This window comes from Siphateles boraxobius, unplaced genomic scaffold (genome assembly GCF_051911475.1).
Source record: "Siphateles boraxobius isolate OS27281-9 unplaced genomic scaffold, OSU_SipBor_1 37, whole genome shotgun sequence".
In the NCBI taxonomy this organism is placed as follows: Eukaryota; Metazoa; Chordata; class Actinopteri; order Cypriniformes; family Leuciscidae; genus Siphateles; species Siphateles boraxobius.
In genome coordinates, this window is record NW_027508997.1 from 79170 (window position 1) to 106073 (window position 26904).

Genomic DNA, 26904 nt, shown 5'->3' on the forward strand with positions numbered 1-26904 from the left:
TTAATACATTTTCTTCTATATGCTACTATTTAAAATAAATTAAAATATTTAAATAAAAAAAATTGATAGGCTAGTAGCCTATTCAAATTGATCATATCGCCAGATCACAATGGGAAAATTACGATGACTCATAGCATATTGAAATCGCGAATTTGAGAGAGACGCATCAGAGTGCAAATGTGTGTGTGTATGTGTGTGTGCCGATGAGAGAGAGAGAGAGAGAGAGAGAGAGAGAGAGAGAGATAGAGAGAGAGAGAGAGAGAGATGCTACAGGCTCTCCACATTCTCCTTCAGTCAGTCTCTTCAGGCTTGCAGCGGTTTGGCTGAATGGCAGCCGTATGAAAAAAAAATCGCAAAGACAAGGAATGTCTCCGTTTAAATATGTTCATATGAACATCCGCTGTGCTGAACGATGTAACTGAAGCAGAGCTGGTGTGTGGAGCTGAAACACAGAGCTTCATACATTCATCGACGTGAATGCGAGACATTCACATCCAGCCAGCGTGGAAAGGATGAGGAGGGTCTTCATGCCCACATCGATGCTCATACTGAGCTGTTTCGGGGCGTCGTGGGTCTTGGCTGGTAAGTTTACAAGATTTCATTCCATTAAAAATAATGCATTTTCTGGGGACTGTTGCACATCCAATTAATTATGACATCCGATGAGGCATTGCAAGATAGTTGTGGGCACATGTGGCATGTGTAATAATGTGATGTGGAGAGCCTGGGAAAATATAAAGCATTGCAAAACACAGCAGACACATGTCTTGTGTAGGCTATTTGAAATTAGGAATATTATTTGTGCAGTATTCAATATTAAATATATTTATTTTGAAAAAAAAAATAGTTTTCAGATGATTTGGCATGCAAATCTCAATTAGAGAAAGACACTAAGTGATAGATGCTTAAGTGATTCTGTCACCACCTAATTTAAGCACGACATATTAATGCTGCACCATAAATAAGCCTCCTCTAATGTAGCCAGAGCCAGCAAAATAATAAATCCAAACTACCACAACCTACTTCAACTTAATGGGCTATAAATTTTATATCTTAATGCACCATATTCAACCCCTAGTAAAGTGGGAAAAGCCATGAATCAGGATGTAAACAGGCTTCTGACAGCTGCAACCATCAGTTCCTTGATGCTTTTAGAGGCTCCAGTGACAGGAGGTTGAGCTTTCAGTAGAAAATACGTCGCAAGTTTACTTTAGGGAAAAGCATTAAACACTGAAATGAAACTGTGGCAGAGAAGACGAGAATAGGCAAAAATAAAGGCCCAAGCATGTGGCTGAGCAAATCGGTTCAGCATAGTAAAAATAATATGATGTGATTAACGGCTTAAAGGAATAGTTCACCCAAAACTGCACATTATGTCATTATTCACTCACCCTCATGTCTTGTCATAAGCCAGTATGTTGTGAAACACAAAAGGAGAATTTGTGGTGAATCTCTTCCATAAACAGTTCATGCATGGCTACACAAACTTGTTTCCATATAAAGTTAAAATATGCATTTTCCCTCACAAACACACTCACACTCACTAGTACTTCAATGACAACTAGAGTTTTACAGTATCTGTTGAAATGGCATGTTTTCTTAAAAACGGATTGCTCCCATCAAATTGCAACATTTCTTGACAACTATAAATAGCCTACAGCTAATGAACTACTGTTTCATACCTATGAAACTGCTCTCACATGGTAAACCTACTGTAATGACTTCATGTGGCTTATTAATTTTGTGTAAAACAGTTGCATAAACTCAAAAGAAATCTAACGGTTCATAGCGAGGCTTTGAACAAAATTAAAAAGTGAAAACCTCTCATTATTAGTTGTTCACTCCAAAGCCTTTCTTCATTTTGTTCCTCTTTTATTTAATCTGTTTTCTAGATTGGGTCATTCTTTATTTTCAGTCTCAGTTGATTTTGTAAGGAGATTAAATTAAACAACATAGAGCTTACCAGAATAAAATATACAACATCACCATATTAAGAATGGCTAATTATTCAAAAAACACAACATTTTAATGTGTTGTTTGTAATGAATTAAATGCATATGCCTTTATATAGATAGATCTACATTGTAATGATTTCTGAATCAATGTCCGAACAAATCACAATAAAGTGTAAAAGTGAATGGAAGTGTCAGGTTTATGTGTTCCAGCCCATCTTCTACATCTATGTGGGGTGCTTCATTTATAATTCAACAGCATGTGAACGTTATTGCTCCCAGAATGCCTTTCTACAGCCTATAGAGAAGTATATATTGCAAGTACCAAACAGATGCACCATATCTGTCGCGGGTGGTTGCCGGAAGGCAGACGAGGATATTTTCCAAAACGAAGGTTTAATGGTAATTAAACAGGACGGCAGAACAGGCAGCAACACACACTAAATATAACGGAGATCAGACAAAGACTGACTGAACAGACAGAACTTAAATACAAACACAGATGACACTGATTAACAGAACACAGGTGATACAGATGATGATGATGATGATGATTAACTAACCACAGGTGATACACATGAACTTATAATGACAGAAAAGACAACACGTGATAACAGGCAGACAAGTCCAATGAAAACAAACTCGACAGATGCTTCTAGCTACACAAGCTTGATTTTATGCATCATCTTCTAAATATGTCAGAAGACAAATGCATGTACACATTTTCAGCATGCCTTAGCATAAAATGTCACTTCCATGGTAATTTTTCAGTTTGAAGAGAATCATGGTCCAAGAGAAATTGGTACAACTGTTTAGGGAATTTTTTTAGAAAAGGTTTTCATGCTTAAATGTTCAAAACAAACATGATTTATCACATATTTGACATTGGTGCAGCACCTCTATTTCCATTCTGTCAGTAATGCTATGGTCACAAGTTCCATTATTTGGCTTTGGGAAACGCACCTAAGTTTAGTTCCTGTCTCTATGAAGCCCCTCCTTTTGAAAAGCGCACTGTGCTCTGATTGGTCAGCTGGATCAGTGTGTTGTGATTGGTCAACAATTGAAGTGTGTTTGGGAAATATCCTTCACCATAATATACAGTTTCAACACACTGCTAACTATCTCATTCAGGCCCCTCCCCTTTATTTAGCGTTTGCCTTGGCCGGGAATTATTTAAATGAGGAATATTGTGACGTGTTCGTTCCCGGAAGAAAACTCATACAATGGAGGCATTTCATGGAGTTCAGAAACCCTTTTTCAAGAGCAAACAGCAACATTACACACTAAAGAAAGTTTGTGCATACACGACATGTTAAAAAGCATAGTAGGAAGTCGTACGAGCCTTATGTACACACACACTGTAAAAACAAAATTAAGAGTTGGAAATAAAATAAAGATCATTGGATAACATTTTACAACATCTTTCTACTTAAAAATTTCATGTTTAATTCAATGTGATGTTTCTTTGTAATTGTGTGTGAAATTTACAAGCAGTTTCTGATTGAAAATATTTTTTTCAGTACGCAACACACTAAGTAACATTTCTAAACACTAAAAATAACGGCTTGCTGTTCAGCAAGACAAGAACCATTTATACTGATTCAACGAGAGAGGTTTTAGACCGATTCAAATTTGACATTGAGTATTTGTTTATAAGAGTCATTCATGAGTCACACTACTTTGATCATGCTGTACTACTACACTGATCATGCTGTACTACTACACTGATCATGCTGTATTACTACACTGATCATGCTGTATTACCACACTGATCATGCTGTACTACTACACTGATCATGCTGTACTACTACACTGATCATGCTGTATTACTACACTGATCATGCTGTATTACTACACTGATCATGCTGTATTACTACACTGATCATGCTGTACTACTACACTGATCATGCTGTATTACTACACTGATCATGCTGTATTACCACACTGATCATGCTGTACTACTACACTGATCATGCTGTACTACTACACTGATCATGCTGTATTACTACACTGATCATGCTGTATTACTACACTGATCATGCTGTATTACTACACTGATCATGCTGTACTACTACACTGATCATGCTGTACTACTACACTGATCATGCTGTACTACTACACTGATCATGCTGTATTACTACTCTGATCATGCTGTATTACTACTCTGATCATGCTGTATTACTACACTGATCATGCTGTACTACTACACTGATCATGCTGTACTACTACACTGATCATGCTGTATTACTACACTGATCATGCTGTACTACTACACTGATCATGCTGTACTACTACACTGATCATGCTGTATTACTACACTGATCATGCTGTATTACTACTCTGATCATGCTGTATTACTACTCTGATCATGCTGTATTACTACACTGATCATGCTGTATTACTACACTGATCATGCTGTACTACTACACTGATCATGCTGTACTACTACACTGATCATGCTGTATTACTACACTGATCATGCTGTATTACTACACTGATCATTCTGTACTACTACACTGATCATGCTGTATTACTACACTGATCATGCTGTACTACTACACTGATCATGCTGTATTACTACACTGATCATGCTGTATTACTACTCTGATCATGCTGTATTACTACACTGATCATGCTGTATTACTACACTGATCATGCTGTACTACTACACTGATCATGCTGTACTACTACACTGATCATGCTGTATTACTACACTGATCATGCTGTATTACTACACTGATCATGCTGTACTACTACACTGATCATGCTGTATTACTACACTGATCATGCTGTATTACTACACTGATCATGCTGTACTACTACACTGATCATGCTGTATTACTACACTGATCATGCTGTACTACTACACTGATCATACTGTATTACTACACTGATCATGCTGTACTACTACACTGATCATGCTGTACTACTACACTGATCATGCTGTATTACTACACTGATCATGCTGTATTACTACTCTGATCATGCTGTATTACTACACTGATCATGCTGTATTACTACACTGATCATGCTGTATTACTACTCTGATCATGCTGTATTACTACACTGATCATGCTGTATTACTACTCTGATCATGCTGTATTACTACTCTGATCATGCTGTATTACTACTCTGATCATGCTGTATTACTACACTGATCATGCTGTATTACTACACTGATCATGCTGTATTACCACACTGATCATGCTGTATTACTACACTGATCATGCTGTATTACTACTCTGATCATGCTGTATTACTACTCTGATCATGCTGTATTACTACTCTGATCATGCTGTATTACTACTCTGATCATGCTGTATTACTACTCTGATCATGCTGTATTACTACTCTGATCATGCTGTATTACTACACTGATCATGCTGTATTACCACACTGATCATGCTGTATTACTACACTGATCATGCTGTATTACTACTCTGATCATGCTGTATTACTACACTGATCATGCTGTATTACTACTCTGATCATGCTGTATTACTACACTGATCATGCTGTATTTTTACTCTGATCATGCTGTATTACTACTCTGATCATGCTGTATTACTACTCTGATCATGCTGTATTACTACACTGATCATGCTGTATTACTACACTGATCATGCTGTATTACTACTCTGATCATGCTGTATTACTACTCTGATCATGCTGTATTACTACACTGATCATGCTGTATTACTACTCTGATCATGCTGTATTACTACTCTGATCATGCTGTATTACTACACTGATCATGCTGTATTACTACTCTGATCATGCTGTATTACTACTCTGATCATGCTGTATTACTACTCTGATCATGCTGTATTACTACACTGATCATGCTGTATTACTACACTGATCATGCTGTATTACTACACTGATCATGCTGTATTACTACTCTGATCATGCTGTATCATGCTTACTACTACACTGATCATGCTGTATTACTACACTGATCATGCTGTACTACTACACTGATCATGCTGTACTACTACACTGATCATGCTGTATTACTACACTGATCATGCTGTATTACTACAGTGATCATGCTGTATTACTACTCTGATCATGCTGTACTACTACACTGAACATGCTGTACTACTACACTGATCATGCTGTACTACTACACTGATCATGCTGTACTACTACACTGATCATGCTGTATTACTACAGTGATCATGCTGTATTACTACTCTGATCATGCTGTATTACTACAGTGATCATGCTGTATTACCACACTGATCATGCTGTACTACTACACTGATCATGCTGTATTACTACACTGATCATGCTGTATTACTACAGTGATCATGCTGTATTACTACTCTGATCATGCTGTACTACTACACTGAACATGCTGTACTACTACACTGATCATGCTGTACTACTACACTGATCATGCTGTACTACTACACTGATCATGCTGTATTCCTACAGTGATCATGCTGTATTACTACTCTGATCATGCTGTATTACTACACTGATCATGCTGTATTACTACAGTGATCATGCTGTATTACTACAGTGATCATGCTGTACTACTACACTGATCATGCTGTATTACTACACTGATCATGCTGTATTACTACACTGATCATGCTCTATACTACACTGATCATGCTGTACTACTACACTGATCATGCTGTACTACTACACTGATCATGCTGTATTACTACTCTGATCATGCTGTACTACTACACTGATCATGCTGTACTACTACACTGATCATGCTGTACTACTACACTGATAATGCTGTATTACCACACTGATCATGCTGTATTACTACACTGATCATGCTGTACTACTACACTGATCATGCTGTACTACTACACTGATCATGCTGTACTACTACACTGATCATGCTGTATTACCACACTGAACATGCTGTATTACTACTCTGATCATGCTGTACTACTACACTGATCATGCTGTACTACTACACTGATCATGCTGCATTACTACTCTGATCATGCTGTACTACTACACTTATCATGCTGTACTACTACACTGATCATGCTGTATTACTACTCTGATCATGCTGTATTACTACACTGATCATGCTGTACTATTACACTGATCATGCTGCATTACTACTCTGATCATGCTGTACTACTACACTGATCATGCTGTACTACTACACTGATCATGCTGTATTACTACTCTGATCATGCTGTACTACTACACTGATCATGCTGTATTACTACTCTGATCATGCTGTACTACTACACTGATCATGCTGTATTACTACTCTAATCATGCTGTATTACTACTCTGATCATGCTGTATTACTACTCTGATCATGCTGTTTTACACACTAAAAAACGATGGGTTATTTTTTTAACCCAACCGTTGGTGTATGCATGTTGGGTCATTATATTGGGTTATCTTAAAATTTGTTGGGTTATTTGGCTATACCGTTGGGTTATTTTTAGTCATAACCTAACTGTTGGGTTAAAAACGTTCGCGCTTCGATGGTTCAAATATTAACGGACCAGTCAGTGACAAGACAGTCAACGGACATCAGCGGCAGCCTGATTGTGAAAGGTAAGTTATAATTTTATAACATGAAATAATGTGTACTGAAACGTTAAATATATCTTAGAACTGGTTTTTTTATGTTATCGTTCACTTTTGTCATTTTTTTATTTATTCTCTAGATCAGATCGATTGTTGTTAGCTATCCCAGTTTTCTCGCTAGCATTAATAACGTCATTAAAACATTAGCTGAAAGATTATCGAAACCGTTTAGAAATGTATTACCTAACGTTAATTAAAAAAATACTTGGTGAAATGTATTCCGATAAACTAAAGTAGGTAACGTTAATCAGTATTTACGCTGCACATTTATCACTGACCGGCACATAGTGCAGCTAAGCTCACACCTCAATCCATGACGGACACCACACAAATGCTGTGATATTCAGTGAGAAACGTTTGATTCACTGAATTCTCTGTTATAAAAGTATAAAAAAAATAAAAAACAGACGAAAGCGCCGCTGCTGTAAAGCAATCTGCTCTTTCCATGGATTTTCGTATCAACGTCACACCACTCAAACATGCATAGCTATAACAGACGTTTGTGGGGTCAGGTCAGATAACCATCATGTTTGTATAGGTAAGTTAGGTCAGTTTACCATCAGAATGAGTTTGAAACTGATGTTTCAAGGTAAACGTACAAACAGCTGCTTTAATATTGTAATGCATGTTGTATTAAATGTATTACAGGAGTAAGTTAATGGAATAGCATCTAATTATAGTATATGTATTAAATGTTTTGTACTAAACGTGTTTATACTTATGTTTTAGATAAATGGATTCATTTGAGCTATTGATTCATATTCATTCAGAATAATTTTTAAGAATGAATTGAATGGAATGTTTTAGTTCATGCATTCTCCTTTTACAGGATATACGAGAAATACTCAACAGTAGGATCAACAGTAATAACATCCTTACGAGACAGGCACCTAAGCCTCAAGGAGCGACGTCAGATGGTGCGGTTATTGGTTTCTCATTTGATGGAAAGTTTTGGGGAAACGTGAGTACAAGTAAAATAACTTGACTAATACATTTAAATAAATAAACTAGCCTATTTAAATGACTGTTTATTTGTGAAACCCATCAGCTGAGATCAAAAAGGAGATGGCTTTGGCACTAACTGCCCAGTTTCCTTGCCTGAAGAACAACGAGGGACATGGATATGTAAGTTGTGCTGATTCTGATTAGAAGATAATCGAGAGCTGATAAAGAGTATCAGTCCCCAATTTTTTTCATAAGAGTGATTTATTTATATTTCTTTGCTGCAGGAGTCATGGTATACACCTGGTCGTTATCGTCACCCTGCAACAGGTAACCTGGAAGAAAGACTACACAATGTGAGGAAACGTCTTAGAGCTCCACACAGTCAGATACAGCACAGCCATTACAGAATTCCTCTTCCTGACCAAGTTTTCCACTGCCAGGTTAGAACTAGGGATGTGTCATGATTTTCCGAATCAAGTGCATTTTTAAAGGGGCAAGTGAGTGAGATTTTTACTTGCAATTGGACAAGTTGCCAGTACAGGGCTCAACAATAAGGACTGTTCGATGATGCTGAGGACAGTTGATTCATTCATGTTACTATTTCATATAAATCCAAAGAGTCATGCTTAAAGAAGATGGCCATCTTTAAATATCTGCAAAGACCAGAGCATTAAAATTACATAAATGTAGGCCTAAATTACATGTATAGTCTCTCAGTTTATTTGCTTCTATTTTAGAACACTTGATGATTATCTAATAAAATCCTCAAAACTGAAGCAATGCTCTTATGGCTACAAGTGCTTGAATGGGATGGATTACTCAAATAAGCAAATTCAGTCATTTACATCCTAAATTTTAGCTTCCTAAATGACTTGCCTATATGTTTACAACAACTTCCAACATGGTTGTGACAATCATAAACAAGGGCCAGAACTGTTTTTAAGGTTAGTAAATGATGGCAAGGTTGTTTTTTATTTTATTTTAATTAATTATTTTAATTGGTGTGTGCCTAAAAAGCTGATAATTTGAATCGTTTTTTAATCAGAGAGAGAGAAAACATTTGCAGTGCTAAGGGTTCCCCAGAACCAGGTTTGGGAATCACTAAGATAGTTAATTATCACTCAAGTTTTTTCCAGACGTTTTCCCTAATTTTAGTGTGTTTTATCTGCTGTAGTGTCTGAGTCATCTTTGACTGAATTTCACACAATGATTGAGTGGCTAAACTGTGGCTAACTGACACACACATTTTACCAACAAACGCACACATTCTACCCTCATTCTCTTTACTTTCAGAGGCGGAAGTCTCTAAACTCCTCCTTTCCAATCGCCCTACTACCTGTCCGCTTGATACAATCCCCACTAATCAACTTCAAGCCATTTCTTCCTCAGTTGTACCCACACTCACGCACATCATAAACACCTCTCTTCACACTGGTACTTTTCCCACAGCTTTTAAGCAGGCTCGAGTAACCCCACTGCTTAAGAAACCCAATCTAAATCCAGCACATCTAACAAGTTACAGACCGGTATCTCTTCTTCCATTTGTTGCGAAAACACTTGAACGAGTTGTTTTCAACCAGATCTCCTCCTTTCTTACACAGAACAACCTCTTGGACAACAATCAGTCTGGTTTCAAGAGCGGACACTCAACTGAGACTGCCCTGCTCTCAGTAATTGAAGCTCTGAGACTGGCAAGAGCAGCTTCCAAATCCTCAGTCCTCATCCTGCTGGATCTGTCTGCTGCTTTTGACACAGTTAACCACCAGATCCTCCTGTCAATCCTAAAAATGAAGGGCATCTCGGGAACTGCACTCCAATGGTTCGAGTCTTACCTCTCAGGTAGGTCCTTTAGGGTGTCATGGAGAGGTGTGGCATCGAAGTCCCAACATCTAGCTACTGGGGTGCCTCAGGGCTCAGTGCTTGAACCACTCCTCTTCTCCATCTACATGACATCACTAGGATCTGTGATTCAGAAACATGGCTTTTCCTATCATTGCTATGCTGATGACACACAACTCTACCTCTCATTCCAGCCTGATGATCCAATGGTAGCTGCTCGTATCTCAGCCTGCCTAACAGATATTTCTGGCTGGATGAAGGACCACCAGATTCAACTAAACCTTCCGAAGACAGAGCTACTTGTGGTCCCGGCCAACCCAACACTTCATCACAACTTCTCCATTCAGCTAGGCTCGTCATCCATAACGCCATCAAGGTCAGCTAGGAACCTTGGGGTTGTAATTGATGATCAGTTGAAATTCACAGACCACATTGCTAGAACTGCCCGGTCCTGCAGATTTGCCTTGCACAACATTAGGAGGATCAGGCCCTTCTTTACAGAGCATGCTACACAACTCCTTGTCCAAGCACTTGTTTTATCCAGACTGGACTATTGTAATGCTCTCCTGGCTGGTCTTCCAGCTTGCTCTGTCAAACCTCTACAATTGATCCAGAATGCTGCACCCAGAGTAGTCTTTAATGAGCCAAAGAGAGCACACGTCACTCCTCTCCTCACTAAATTGCACTGGTTGCCAGTTGCCGCTCGCATTAAATTTAAGGCACTGACGTTTACCTACAGAACAACCACTGGCACTGCTCCCTCTTACCTAAACTCATTACTTCAGACTTACGTGCCATCCAGAAACTTGCGCTCTGCTAGCGAATGTCGTCTTGTGGTACCATCTCAAAGAGGCACAAAATCTCTTTCTCTGACCTTTACCATGACTGTTCCCTGTTGGTGGAATGATCTGCCTAACTCAACCAGAGCTTCCGAGTCAGTAGCCACTTTCAAGAAACTGCTGAAGACGTATCTTTTTCGACAGCACTTGATTCAGTTGTACTAACACATTCTCTTCTCTTCTATTCTATAAAAAAAAAAAAAATGCACTTAAGTTAAACTGAGAGGGGTTATAGCACTTGCGTATTGTTGTCCTACTGTTAGTTTAACTGCTTCTATTGTTCTCATTTGTAAGTCGCTTTGGATAAAAGCGCCTGCTAAATGAATAAATGTAAATGTAAATGTAAAGAACAACAGAAGCCCCCACAGCCAAGTCGAGGAGTTAATGAAACGTACAGCACCTCATCGTGCAGCGTGGATTCGATCCTCTGATACAAAAACTGTTGAGGAAATAAACAGAAAATATCCCAGACTTAACGATTTTCCTGGAATGGTGAGTATAATTATTTGCATTTTAGGGAATTTATTGAAGGGTTGTCTTGGCCTGTAGTAGAAATCCTACATTATTTAGAAAAGTAAAATGCTTCATTCTATTGTTACTTGTAATCTTGCAAAAAAAATGTTCAATTTAATGTTTTTGTTTAGATATCACAGGACTTTGGAGTTTTATTCCCTGACAATGCAGACCGCCTTTATGAGTTTTGGGCTCCTGTCTTCACTGACCGGATTTTACTTTTTGCAAGAAAAGAACCCAAGGCTGCTGATGTCCTTCTAGAAAGTCTGGAAACATTGTCAAATGGTAGGACATCCTATTAAAATCACATAAAGTATACCATTTCTAGTCTCTGCACAGGTAGTTTCAGATCTGTTGACCAAATTATAGTTTCATATCACTTATATGATATTTCCAAAATTACTTTTAGTATCTAAATATCTATGTTGAGCACACTCTTTCTGGCATGTTATTGAATAAAAAAAGGTACATTTCTTCAGGAATACTGTAATTATTTAAACAAGAAAAAAGTAAGGTGACACTTGATTTGATCCACTGGTTTTTTGAAAACTGTAAACATTCTTTCTGTAAACTTGTCGTTCAAGATGTTCGTGGTTAGGTTGCCTTTAAAACCCTTCCTGCTGTTCTGCCGTCATCGCCATACCGCACAGATGGGAAAATGGTCCGTCCAACTTATGCTGAAATGAAGCACAGCTTCATTGACATTAAACCAGTAATTAAAAGCAACACTGCAACATCAGCTGTTGACTGGCTTTTTATATATATATTATTTGAGGTTCATTTATTTGTTCATATTAAATTTTGCACAAAAATGTAATGTTTTGGATAAAAGCATCTGCTAAATGATTAAATGTAATGTATTCACAAAACAAATTATTACTCTGTTTTGCCTTATTTCCAAAACAATCTGCAGTTAAATGTTCTGAACAAACATAATCCTCTGATGATCCAAAACGCCATTAAAAATAAATAAATCATCCACTCATTTCTAATGCTGGAATCAATCAGAAAGATGTGCAGAAACACAGAAATGCTGTTTATTATGGATATGTAAATAAATATATTGTATCCATAGAATGTTCTTCACTATATATGCCAACTAAAGTATATTTATCTTTTAAGGTTGGAACTAATATGGTGCATTACCTGCTTAGTGAGACAAGCCAGGATCCAAACATCTTGGTGCTTGGGGACAAAGAGAACTCCTCCCAAGTTTTCATCATTTTCAACGGGGAGGCAATTGAAAAGGAGTGGATGTGTGCTTCAAAATATTCTACATCTATGACATTAACTACCCAAAGCCTTCTGCTCCCATTTGGGAGTTTTTACAGCATGCTGTCTATAATATTCCTGAAGGAGTTCCTTCTATACATTGCCACCTCCTTAAAAGCTTTGTTTTCAATGTTACTGATCATCAGTAGGTCCAGTAGCCAAACACCATATTAAGGTGTTTATAACACAATGTGTACAGTATGACCTTTTTTAATAAGCATATTTATTTTTTATTGTACTAAATTTGTGTACTGTATGTACAGATGGATTTTGAATTTGTACTATATGTACAGTTTTCTGTGTGTTTAGGCACATCTATACAGTATAGCCTTTTTAATAAGTATGTTTATTTACATTTATTGTGGCACATCTCTGTATGTTTTTAATTTATGTACTGTATGTGCACGCATGTTTTAAATCTGATGTGTATATTTTAATATTTGCAACTCATAATTGTTTGTTCCCTTTCAGTCGATAACGTCGGACGTAGTCGACGCGACTGAAATGGGATCACGCTAGGGAGCCTATCATCTTCGAGTACTATTGAACGAGCCAATGTAATTGGCGTGCGTGATTCGCATCACACACTCCGCCCCCGCGGCGCGGGTATAAATACGGAAGTGGATGCACGCACTAGTTGCCTTTCGCTTCGGAGCCGATCGTTTGATGTCTCTGAGAGTGCTGTTGTCTACAACGAGCGAGTGTGTCGGTGTTCTTCAGGAAGACTCTCCCAGTGCTGGTGTTCTACAGCGCGAGTGCAGCGGTGATCGCGAGCTTTGAGCTCTCAACTGCTGTTTTAACAGCAACAAATTTCTAAATGTTTGTGTGTGTTGATGGCTGGTTAGAGGGCGGAAAAGTGAGTGCTTCACTGTTTCAGTTCTCTGTTCAGTGTTGCCGCGGTCATTTCCCTGTGTGCTCCGGCACTGGTGACGGTCCTATTTTCTGAAAGAGCAACACGGGTGCGTTTGCGTCTTTTTCAAGATGTCATTCCGCCCGTGCGTTTCTGGGTGCGGTCGTTCCCTGTCTCTCTCTGATGGTCACAACTGTTGTGTCACGTGTTTGGCTTACAGCACGCTGAGACAGCTTTTGTGGACAGCTCATGTTTTCACTGTGGGAACATGACTGTCGCAGTGTTGAGGGCGAGACTCGCCTTCGTTCGCGGAGAGCGAGTCCCCATTACCATGCCCCACCCTCGGGTGCTGTGTGGGATGGGTGACCGGAGGATAGTGTTGGATGTCCCGCCCGGTAACCATTCCCTGTGGGCTCCTCACTCCTCCCTTCCACTGCAACCACTGGAGCCTCCTGTGTTGTCTGCTGGTCCATCTGTAATGGGTGGGCCAGCGGTTTCACTCGGGGCTCCCCTGGAGGACAGGACGCCGATTGCAGCATCAGAGGGTGAGCTGACTTCTGGAGATGATGACTCGGCTGCATTGTCTCCCTCCGGGAGTTCAATGTTGCCCGAGCCGGATCCAGAATTATCAGCTATGCTGAAACGGGCCGCCGAGGCTGCCGGGCTCGAGTGGAACCTCCACCGTGTCCCGTTCAGTCTCGGTTGGAATCTGGAGGTTGGTATCTTGGGGCGGGCCGCGCTGGTTCTCAGCTCGCCGCCCCAGTGCCTTTCTTTCCCGAAATGCATGGAGAGCTTATCAGGTGGTGAACAGCATCTTTCTCTGCCAGAAACTGCCTGAATAGCTTTTCCCCCTCATTACCCTTGATGGAGGAACGGTGAAGGGTTGCGAGGTGTCCCTCCATTGGAGCGGTCTGTCGACACAGGTGCACCTGTGTCCGGCGGCCGCTGCCTTTTGGGGGGATCCTCGTCTCCCCCCTAGGGCCTGTGAGTTTCGTCCGTTCCGACGGGCAGAGCTTACAAAGCCTGTGGGCAAGCCCCTTCCTCTTGCGTGCCATGGCGTTGCTGCAGGCTAGGGCACCCATGGCATGCACGAGGGTAATCCAGACCGTGCGCTCATAGGTGAGCACCGCACTGCATCCGACCTCACCCTCCGGGGTACGGGTGTCGTAGCGTGCGTGATCGGTCTGGCGATGTCCACCTTGGTGGTCCAGTAGCGCCTTCGTTGGCTCAGCCTGGTTGGTATGGCGGATGCGGACAAGGTTTGGTTCCTGGTCTCCCCAATTTCCCAGGTTGGGCTGGTCGGCGACGCGGTGGAGAACTGCATCAAACAGTTCTCTGCCGCTCAAGCGCAGACGGAGGTCATCCGGCACATCCTGCCCCGGTGGCCAGCTGCTGCCTCCACCCGCCGCCGGTGGCAGCTCCTCCGCCTGCTCGTCGCCGTGGGCGTTCTCCGGCCGCCGCTCCTGCTGGCCCTCCGCAGCAGCCTCCACCCAGGCCTCAGCAGGGAGCCGGCCGCAGTAGAGACGCCCAGCCCGCTCCAGGCGCTGCCAAGCCAGGTGGCAAGCGACAGCGAAAGCATTCCGGAGCGGGCCGCCCAGGAATGGATGAGATGCTCTTGGAGTGGCACGATCACTCCCTCTCCCCGGGTGAGGGCCGGGTGGAGCCTTTGTTTGTGTGTGTGTCTGTTCCGCCGCTGGCTCCCTAAAAAAAAAAAAAAAAAAAAAAACGGAGCAAGCGGTACCCACACTTCAAAGAGAGAGCAATTTCATCTGTTCCTGGGTCCCAAGAGGGCCAGTCTGGCGGGTGTGACCCTGTATAGCCTTACACCCCTCAGCTCCCCCTTGGTCGCCAGCAGGCAGCTTGGTGCGTTCGAGGACCCGGTCATCCGCCTTCTCACGCGCCCCCTGCCGCTTGTGGAGACAGGTAAGTGTTGCACAGCACACTAACACCACTCTCTCTACTTTGCTGCCCCACCTCAGGCTCGGCTACCCCGCTCAAGTCAGTGATAGTCATCACATTAGGTGTTGAGCAGACGTGCTCCTGAAAATTCAGTGATATTCATCACACCGAGTGTTGAGCAGTGCTCCTGACTTGTGCGTGCTTATCTTATCCTGCTGGCGAAGGATTTGATATAGCCGCTCCTCCAGCCGGTACGAAGGCCAGTTGTAAACTCGTTCTTCGTGCTACTAGGTGGTGGGTCGTGACCATCTTGGCCCAAGATTGGTCTGCAGCTTTGACCTGAAAGACATGTGCTTCAGATCTCTACCTCCCGCACCGCAGGCCATCCTGTGTGTTGCGTCTAAGGGTGGAGTGTCAGTACAGTGTCCTTCCCCTCGAGTGCTCCAGAGCCCGTTGGGTCTTCAGGTCAACTGGAAGAGAGTAATCTCGCCCACGGGCTGAGTATCTCTTTTCTAGTTTTGGAGAGGTACTCGGTCCAACATGTCTCTCCAATGAGAATGTGTTCAGCTGGTGTTGAAGTGAGAAAGGGTCCCACTGAAAGAACTTTCAGAGGCTCCTGGGGTATATGGTAGTCGCAGCCTTTGGCTCCCTCCATATGTGACCGCTTCAGCGCTAGCTTCACGATCGAGTCCCGAGGTGACCGTGGCAGAGCAGCTCACCCTGTGTGACTATAGTTCATCCCGGTCTGCTGCCAAACCCTCTTCAACAGAGCGGCCATGTACAAAGGGCGTGTTTTAACGGGGGCCTGGGCGACCCCCGACTACACGGGCATTCGTGCCTCGAGTTGTTAGACATTGCGACCGTTGCGCAAGCTTCCCCTGCATGTCACAAACTCACCCGTCACCTCCTCCTTGGAGTCAGACGCTTCTGAGGGCGCCTTATTCCACTCCTCCCGCTTACTCAATCGTGCCGCCATCGAGCCTCACGACAGTTATAGCCAGGGCAAGTGGAGACTCCATCCCCTGGGTCCGGCTGGGTCATGACCATTCCGGGGCCGCTCAGTTGCCCCCCCGGTTTTATTTTTCCGCCAGTGTTTGGGTAAACCGAGCGGACTACCCTTGGACAAACACTGGGACTCAGCGGCCCCAGGGGCCCGCAGAAATGCGTTTAACCCCAGTGAGCCTTCTAAAAGTGACGGCGACTCATGGTCGCCTTGCGCCTGCAAGTCAGTGAAATCATCACTCTTCATGTTGAGCAGATTTGCTCCTGAAACTCAGTGAAGTTCATCGCACTCTGGTGTTGAGCAGCAATGCTCCTGTAGCTCAGTGAGTCCATCACAGGTAGCTCAGTGAATTCATCACACGCAGTGCTGAGCAGAAATGCTCCTGGTGCTCAGTGAAGTTCCTCGCACTCAAGTGTTGAGCAGAAATGCTCCTGAAGCTCAGTGAGTTTATCACACTCAGGTGTTGAGCAGTAATGCTCCTGAAGCTCAGTGAACTTGTCACACTCAAGTGCTGAGCAGAAATGCTCCTGTCGCTCAGTGAGGTTCTTCGTACTCAAGTGTTGAGCAGAAATGCTCCTGAAGCTCGGTGAGTTTATCACACTCAGGTGTTGAGCAGGAATGCTCCTGAAGCTCAGTGAACTTGTCACACCCAAGTGCTGAGCAGAAAATGCTCCTGAAGCCCAGTGATCTTCACATGTTGTGTTGAGCAATGCTCCTGTCTTTTGCGCCCGTCACTTGCACCTACGTGCCATGTCAGGAGAGGAACAGGTCTTCATAGTTGCCCCTCATTGGCCCAACTAGACCTGGTTCCCTTCAACAGCCTTCCTGACTTCCCCTGGAAACTCTTTCGGGGACGGGGCACGATGGCACACGCGTTCTTCCCCCGGAGATTCCGGGCGGTCTTACATCTGAGCGCGGAGGTTCAGGTGGCTATCACAAGAACATGTGTTAGTTACCATCACTTCTGCGAGCACCCCCTAGAATTGGGTAGCGTGCTTACGCCTTTAGAAGTGGAACCTAGTCGTTGAGTGCGTCTTCTCCCCTGAGGAGATCCTGAAAGCTTTCGATCACTTCAGTGCTCTCTTTCCTGCAAAATGGGTTGCAGTAGGCTGTTTTCCTAAATCACCCTCAAAATGATGTTGCCTCGGTGTTTAAACGACGCTCGTCGTGTTGCAGAAGTATGCAGAAGCACGTTCTGATCGTCAGGTTCCTGAGGAGCAAGGTCTTGTAAATCCTTGTGTCCCTCTTTATCCTCTTGGGCCTTGTCCCTGGTGCGACTGCACTGCAGAGACCGCCCCTGAGCCACTGCAGGTAGTGAGTTAAAAATTCTGTTATATCAGTTCTCCTGCTCGCGTGGTCTCTACTAGAGGATAGGGACTTGCTCGCTTTCGGTCAACGTATTGTGCCTGGAGTCTGGGCCGGCTAACTCTCACAAGCTGAGACCCCGGCTCGGATTGTGCCCAAGGTTCCTACCTCTCCCGTAATAGGAGCAGGTGGTGAGCCTGCAAGCGCTGCCCTGGAGGAGGCAGATCCAGCCCTGGCTTCTCTGTCCGATTCGCTTGGACGTGTACAGAATGCAAGTCATAGACCTCAGACCAGCTCTTCAAATATCTGTTGGAATTCAGCAGAGAGGGAAGGCTGTTTCCATGCAAAGTTGCACTTAGTGCTTGCCTTCATTTCGGCAAAGATCCGAGATGCAACATGTCCACTTAGGTGTTGAGCTCCTCTATGATGAGTGTAAAGGGCTCACGATATACTTTGCTAAACAGATTCTAGAGTTGGGGGCTGGACGACACCTGGTTGAACCGCTGCTTCCCGTGGGCTCCCTTCTCATGAAGCCAGTTTCACCGTGAGCCCGGTTCAAGTGTCGGCTTGCTGCGCCATTCCCCTCCTATGGACTGGATACGTGCGCCTTTTTACTCCAGTTGAGTTCCCTTAAAATTGAACCCTGTTGAGTTCCTCCACACCCCTCCGACGTCGGACGTGCGGAACGTCTGGTGTTAGGCCTACCACTCGTAAGCAGTGTGGAACCTGTGTTAGGCTGGGTCCATATGTTGCGGTTCCTTCGGTGACCCCATATGTGTATTCTTCCACGATACGGCTCCCTGCGGTGAGCCCGTGTCTTCCCTCGGCAGAGTCTCTCTGCCGTCACTGTCCGGTGTGTCTCCCCCCGTCTTAGGCTGGAGCCACCCCAGTGACATTCCATATGTGAGACTGCCCGGTTGCCGCCCAGTTCATATGTGTATTCTCCACATTACCTCCCTCTGGGTTGGATGTGGCTTCCGCAGCGTCCCTTCCTTCCAACGTACGGGGAACGCTTTCCCAGTGGTCCTGTAGGAACAGCAGTGACTTCCCTGGCCTAAGCCCTGTCCTTCCCCGCCTTAAGTTTGCGGGGGCATCAGGAGGCTTTGGTTTAGGCACTGGAAGGTGGCAGCGTTAGTGGCGTGTTCAATGGTTGATCCCATTTCAGTCGCGTCGACTACGTCCGACGTTATCGACTGAAAGGGAACGTCCTGGTTGCGTATGCAACCCACCGTTCCCTGAAGGAGGGAACGGAGGACGTAGTCCCCTTGCCACTACCGCTGGACCACCGCTGACCCCGGGTTACTCTCGGCTCCTCAGCGAAAAGCAACTAGTGCGTGCATCCACTTCCGTATTTATACCCGCGCCGCGGGGGCGGAGTGTGTGATGCGAATCACGCACGCCAATTACATTGGCTCGTTCAATAGTACTCGAAGATGATAGGCTCCCTAGCGTGATCCCATTTCAGTCGCGTCGACTACGTCCTCCGTTCCCTCCTTCAGGGAACGGTGGGTTGCATACGCAACCAGGACGTTCTATTTATTATACACCTATATATTTGCATTCTAGGTTAACTAATATTTATTACATTATTAATTTTAATTATAATTTATACATTATAATTTATACTCCAATAAAAATTTTTTTTTTTTAAATTGTATTTTATTTATTAAAATAAGTTCCTAAATAAAAATAAATATTTAACTCAACTGTTGGTTTAATTTAACCCAACTGGTATTTAACCCAATGCATTGGGTTAAAATAACCCACAGTTGGGAAGGTGCTATACCACCCCATAGTTGGGTTATTCGTTGGGTTATTTTTAACCCAACATTTTTAAGTGAGTACTACTCTGATCATGCTGTATTATGACACTGATCATGCTGTATTATTACTCTGATCATGCTGTATTATTATTCTGATCATGCTGTATTATTACTCTGATCATGCTGTATTATTATTCTGATCATGGCTTGGATGCATGCAGCTAGTGAAGACAAAATAGGGATGATTTTCCACATGAGATTCTGGCACATCATGCCTCCAAACGGCTTCATTACCACGTCCTCTATCGTCTAGAAATAGCATTTCAACTCAATGTGTGTGAAATTGTGGCGTCTAAACAGTGTAGGTAAAGAAGAGAAAGAACAGTGCTTGAGCTCTCTGAAGCCAACAGCACTCATTCAACAAACATGAGAACACTTCAGCATTCAACAAACACCTACACGTTATATTACAGGTCAACATGAAGCAAAAGAGAACTGGGGCTCATATGAGAACTGAAATGGCTCAAAGACTGGGATCTTACTCAGTTCGTTTAGCAAAAAAGTCAAACTAAAAATTAAACTTCTATTTTTACTCATTCTAAAGATACAAAAATGAGATAAGTGTAGATAAATAAGAGCAGGAATGTACATTAAAAATAAAAAGGGGTACATTTTGATGTCAAATCTGGAGAGGGTGTCTGTAACTAAGTTCATGAAAGAGAGTAAGACTGGATCAAAGGTCTGCTATTGTGAAGATTATTTGAATAAAGTGTCTGGATTTCTCTCTGTTCTTCTCAGACAGTTTGGCTGCTCCAGTGAACGTGTCCATCAGAGATTTAAAGGGCAGTTCGGCTGTGGTGACATGGGACACCCCGGACGGAGAGCCAGTCATTGGCTTTGCCATCACACAACAGGTAATCAGAAGATGTGTGTGTGTGCGAGAGAAAGGAAAGGTCACACACTCAGCACTCATGTTCATTAGTAGAAAGCATCTCACAAAAGAGAAAGAATTTGGTTAAATACTAGTTTTATCTATCCATAACAGAAAAAAGACGTTCGCATGCTGCGCTTTATCCAAGAAGTGAACACTACCACGAGGAGCTGTGCATTGTGGGATCTGGAGGCAGATACGGACTATATTGTGCATGTTCAGTCTATCAGTATAAGCGGACCGAGTCCCCTCAGTGAACCGCTGCATTTCAAAACCCCCAAAGAAGCAGAAACACAGGCCTCTAAAAGCAAAGGTACTGACACAAACACAAATAAACACACGTCACCACAGTACGACAGTTTCAAATACATATAAGTGCACAGCTACTGAATACAGCGGGTATAAGTGTGCTTATCATTATAACATCAAATAAATAAATAGAGAGAGAGAGAGAGAGAGAGAGAGAGAGATCTGATGAGGAAAAAGAATAAATAAATAAATATACACACAAATATGAGAGTAGTTTTACAAGCAAACATTACTCAAATATAGATTTGCAAGCAGCCATCAGAATCAACTTCACAAATGGTTTATGTTTGAAAATCTTCAAATCATCTACAGAACCAGCTTGTGATAATTCTCTGTTGATAGGGGATTTTATTAATCCCTTCAATACTGAAATAACATGAGTTGATCCTTTATAAAATTACTTTTACTTGTCAACCATATAGCCATCTTTGCTTGCCCAAATATTTTAATAAATCATGAGAGGAAGAGAAAGAGGCATGTATGTTTCCGAATGACTACTTTTGACTACTTAACATTAAGAAATGCATGTTCTAATTGCATCATTTCTTGAATAAACATTTGATTAAGCCTTTAATTTGGCAACACTTAATTCTTAATTTAATAATAATAATAATAACGAATTTGACTGTTTCTGAACTAAAAATCACCACTAATAATAAATTTGGCAGCAAAACAGCTATTCTCAGTTCATGAGATGTGTCTTATTAAATGATTGACATTTCATGACTCAGCTGCTCTGTGCTCTTCTTTTACTTCTCAAATCAGTGATAAACAAATAAATAATGCGCCTGGAGAACAATTCAGCCCAAAACTGTCTTTAAGATCGATTAGTTTCATTAAGGATGCAGCTCATCCCAGTCAATCAATAATCTGTGATTAGCTCATGTTTTTAATATATCTACAGTACTGCAAAAGGACATTGGGAGATTTTTAAGTAGTCTCTGATATAATAGTACCTTCATTGTTGTGCTTCATTGAAATTGTTATTTATTAAAGAATTTATAATGACTCCATTTTAATTCCTAAAAATTAAATTGAGGTAGCAAACATGATGCAGAATTATATTAAACTGCTGTATGAGTAGATTTTAATCATTTGTAATTTTTCAGTATGAATTACTAATGAAAATGTGATCATACAAAATATGGGTGAGTTATAAAACCATTAGGCCTAGATGTTATGTATAATCAATGTTTGACATACCACTAATAATGTCGTTGTATTCTTGACAGACGAAGTCACCATGGAGGAAGTTGGGCAGAACGCTCAGCTCAGGGCAGGAGAGATCATCATCATTGTGGTGGTTCTGATCATGTGGGCAGGTGAGCTCTGGACCATCACAACATCACTCAAATCCTGCTTCAATCCACTTTCATGAAGGCTGGAAAACAGTACACCACTTTCCCCCCGCTTTACAGTCTGGAGGAGTATTTTTTTAGCTTTAGACATGGAGGTATTTTCTGTGAATGTGCGAGACTTCCGATTCATTAGAATTACAAAGTGCAGTAACCGGTCAAAGTATTTGTGCTACAAACTATTGTGTTTATGATAATAAATTGAAATCATATGATAACAATTAAGTTTGGCATATAACGCAGCATAATGAACACATTGAAGTTACAAATGGCCACACCCACTCTTTCATAAAAAAGATATCATTACAAAAATCATCCTAAATTCAAAAGAATAGCAGTCCACACCACAGCTATAACAGCACAGAGTAGCGATATCATTGGAATCACTATTTTATTTTAGCTGGAAACAACATTGACAACCATTCAGAATCCAACAGACTTTAATCTTATGCGAATGTCGGAGATCGTGGAAAGGCAGTTTTAGTGTTTTTCTTTTAGCAGTTTTTCTCTACAATATTGGCAAGATGCCTTGTGTTTTAATTCATTTGGTGTATTCCAGCCTTTAAAATACACATTAGCCGCAACCATATTCCATATGGAACACAGTCAGTTAATAGACAACAGGGATTACAATCACATGGCTAAATGAACAGCATATTGAGAGAAGCAGCATTTATTTATCCATCTTATTTTAAAATGTTGAAGCAAACTATTTTCTGTGAATGTGCAAGACTCTAATTCATAGGTAAATAACTAGAAGAATAACAATGTGCTGTAAACGAATATATGTACACTTACGCCCACCATTACCTGATTGAAATCTGTGGTGGCGTAGAGAATATAAGACTGGTGGCTTTGGCTTTTGGCACTAACGATCCACCTTTTACCAAACTCATTCTTCTCCCTTTTCCCGTCGCATATCACCTCAGAGTGGCATTTATTTTAAATAACAATCAAGAAAAGTACAAATAAAGTGCCTAACTGGTATTTAATAGTGGGAATAAAGTGTTTAACGGGTGGGGTTGGAAGTAGATGTAGGGGAGGTGATGCCAAGTACAAGTTATGTCCCATAAGGGAGCATTCATTTATGATTTTAATCATATACACTGATGTTGTTATACAACGCATAAAATATGTTGTTATTATCGCATACAGTTTTATAATTTACTACAATACAATGAGGTGTAAATACTATCTGCCACAATTTGCACTAATTATAAAATTTTGAAACTATTTAACTATTTAGAAAAAAATGTATTTGCTCTTTAAATTTTGTGTAAATTAGTGTCACACTTAGTTTAAATACATCTGACACTATCTACATTCAGTGTAAATAGCATTGGTATTATATGATAATAAATACCAGTCTGCAATATCAAGCAGCATAACGGACTTTTTAGGTACAGGTAGGCCTAAAATAACTGAAGCAGATGAAACAGGTTACAAACAGCCACGCTGCTCTTCCGTTAAAAATAAGGTGGATGGGTGCATGTCATTTTGTCTTTTTCAGGTGTGATCGCGCTCTTCTGCCGCCAGTACGACATCATCAAAGACAACGAGCCAAACAATAACAAGGACAAAGCCAAGAACTCGTCTGAGTGCAGTACCCCTGAGCATCCATCAGGAGGCCTGCTGCGCAGTAAGGTATAACCACCACCCTATGAGAGCCCAGACCACACAAGGCAGGTGAACCGTCCTGAATTATAACTCCTGCCCAACTCCATTAACATTTCATTTCATGTCATGTCTAAAAAAGACAATATAAGCCTCATTTTCTCAGTAAACATTACATATAAAGTCTTATCTTCATAGTATTTCATAATGCAATTTGGTAGCAACTTGTCCATTCTACTAACTATAAGTAACTTTGCAACTACATGTCACTAACTCTCTTTAGAGTATTAGTAGACTGTCTGCTTAATATCTGCTATAACTTAATTCTGATGCTCCCCAACAGACATTCTACTGACTACTAACTTTGCAAGTACGTTAACTTATTCTACTAACCCAAACCTAACAGGTCTACTAATACTCTAGTCTAATGAGAGTTACTTGACATGTAGTTGCAAATTAAAGAGAGTTAGCTGACATGTACTGTAATTGCAAAGTTATATATTATAACCTTATAGTTCTGTCATGACAACTTTCTTGAGTGTTTGGCATGTAAATGAGTATGACAATGTTGATATATTTGGTCTTGGCGGAATAGATCTGCTACACTGCTGCTGTGAGCAAGAAAGACATGCCGCTGCTGTACAATTTAGCATTCATGAATTACACGTGGCAGATTTATACAGGTGGAGCTAGGGAAGGTGGAGGGTTTCTGAAAGCGCACTGCATCTAATATTTGAAGGTTGAGCAGGGAGTTCATTGGCAACTGAAACAGCATGAACCAATCAGCTGTGCCCTATAGAGATGATGTGATTGCAAGCAGATTGAGTTAAAGACCTTTCAGCCTGCGCCATCTAGAGTTTCATTACAGAACTTTGTATTTATGCTGCCTTCACGTGCTATCGGAATTATCGTAAATGCGAGTTTCCTAGTTAAAAATTTGACATGAACGCCCTCTCATTATCATTATCAGGGATAATTTTGATACCCAAGTCCCCGAGATGGGCGAGCTATAAACTTTAAACTTTGCGGAGGAGAGAACGATTGCTGCTGTGACTGGTGTTTTTTATTAGTTTTTCCACAACAGCTACTTCACCTTTTCTTTCTGTTAAAATATTTTTCATATTTACTTATATGAATAATCATTTGAAGCATATTGTATGTTTCATACACAGCGAAAAATGCCTGTATTTGACCGAAAATCCAGAATTTGTCAGCAAGCTGACTATAGCTACAGTGCCTAGCATAAGTGAACACACCCATGCTAAAGTTGAATAAAAAGAGGAATAAAAAATCATCTTTTGGAAATTGATCTTAATGCCTTAATTTAAAAAATGAGGAAAAATCCAACCTTTAATGACACCAATTTTCTTTGTGAATGAATAATGTATTGTAAATAAATAAATGTTCTTCCTTAAAATACAGGTTGCATAAGTCAGGGCACCCCTATGTTAAATTCCCATAGAGACAGGCAGATTTTTATTTTTAAAGGCCAGTTATTTCATGGATACAGGATACTATGCATCCTGATAAAGTTCAATTGGCCTTTGGAATTAAAAAAGCCCCACATCAACACATTCCCTTCACCATACCTAGAGATTGGCATGGGGCACTTTCCATAAGATCATTTCTCAATGCTAATCATACCAGCTATTAGCCTAACTGAAATAACACCATGCCAGTCTCTATGGGAATTTAACATAGGGGTGTCCTGACTTATGCAACCTGTATTTTAAGGAAGAACATTTATTTATTTACGATACATTAATCATTCACAAAGAAAATTGGTGTCATTAAAGGTTGGATTTTTCCTCAAATTTTAAATTAAGGCATTAAGATCAATTTTCAAAAGATGATTTTTTATTCTTCTTTTTAGTCAACTTTAGCATGGGTGTGTTCACTTATGCTATCCACTGTATACTATAGCTGACTATGAATATAGCGCAGTGATTGTTTATATGGTTGTCAATGAATGTGGACCACTAAATATAATTGTGGCTTTAATAATATTTTCTCAATAAATAGGTAAGAATAAACCAGTTGTCGTTTATGATTCCTATTCTTACCGACAACAAAGAACTTGAATGCGGAAGCGGGAGGAAGAACATTTCCTGAATGCACAAGAAGGCAGCATTAGTAGAATGGACTAAAGTGGACTATCGAAATAAAGTGTAACCTACGTTTTACAGTACATTTGATTTCAATAGAGCATCACAACACATCACCTAACATAACATCACATCACACAATATACCTATGAAAGAATAAACTGCTATATTTTTAAAATCAACACTTCAGTATTGAACTATAAAAAAAAATTATAATTAACAATCGTCTTGCATGGGATTGGACTAAATGTGATACGGCTCAAAATAATTATCATGGAATATGGTTTAATTATGTTGCCGTACCTTCGCCTCTTTCACCATTACTCCACCATGTTCTGTGTTGAACGCTCGAATCCACTCACTAACATTAGACATCTGCTTCATCTCCACAGTTCCCGAAGAACAACAGCAACAATAACCGAACGCCATCTGTGAACATTATCAAAGTGTGACAGGAATTGTTATGAGTTTCAAAGGATTCTGCTTTTACCATGCGGCTACAGAACGGCGTATATGTTCTCATCCTCAAAACAGAAACCAGGAATTTTGGAAGATTCCTAAAGACAGGAATAATCCTGCAGACACAGCGAGCGCCTGTAAAGGTGAACTTTGTTCTCCAGCAGTTCGGAGACAAGGCCAAATCTGCGGCTGTTTGGGGACAGGAGAAAAGCCTCTGAAAGAAAAGCAGGGGAAAAAGACCCTCTCTTTATCACTTTACTAGCAACTGAGCCTTTCTTCTTTATGTGGATTTCTCTTTACCCTTTTCAAATGGCATGATCCACATTCTGCTATCCAATGGTGATGAAGGCTTTTATTGTAAAGTACATCTG

At 41.2% G+C, this 26904-nt stretch overlaps 1 protein-coding gene, 1 long non-coding RNA gene and 1 pseudogene across 3 annotated transcripts; all 3 read left to right on the forward strand.

Moving 5' to 3' along the window:
* The first annotated feature begins 266 nt into the window (after positions 1-266).
* On the forward strand, positions 267-26659 carry fndc5a (fibronectin type III domain containing 5a). Of its 2 annotated transcripts, XM_077197229.1 has the most exons (6): positions 395-582; positions 20559-20674; positions 20806-21004; positions 22233-22322; positions 23866-23999; positions 26467-26659. In XM_077197229.1, the coding sequence occupies exons 1-6, from the start codon at positions 513-515 to the stop codon at positions 26524-26526; spliced, it is 669 nt and encodes a 222-aa protein (XP_077053344.1). In that variant the 5' UTR covers positions 395-512; the 3' UTR covers positions 26527-26659. The 2 variants fall into 2 exon arrangements, with proteins under 2 accessions (XP_077053345.1, XP_077053344.1); XM_077197230.1 differs by lacking the exon at positions 26467-26659 and having other exon boundaries at positions 267-582; positions 23866-24041.
* On the forward strand, positions 7814-8848 carry LOC143703082 (uncharacterized). The gene is made up of 4 exons (XR_013190716.1): positions 7814-8070; positions 8362-8493; positions 8581-8657; positions 8762-8848. It is a non-coding gene; the product is annotated as an uncharacterized LOC143703082 (long non-coding RNA).
* On the forward strand, positions 10336-13089 carry LOC143703080 (uncharacterized; annotated as a pseudogene).
* Positions 26660-26904: the final 245 nt, after the last annotated feature.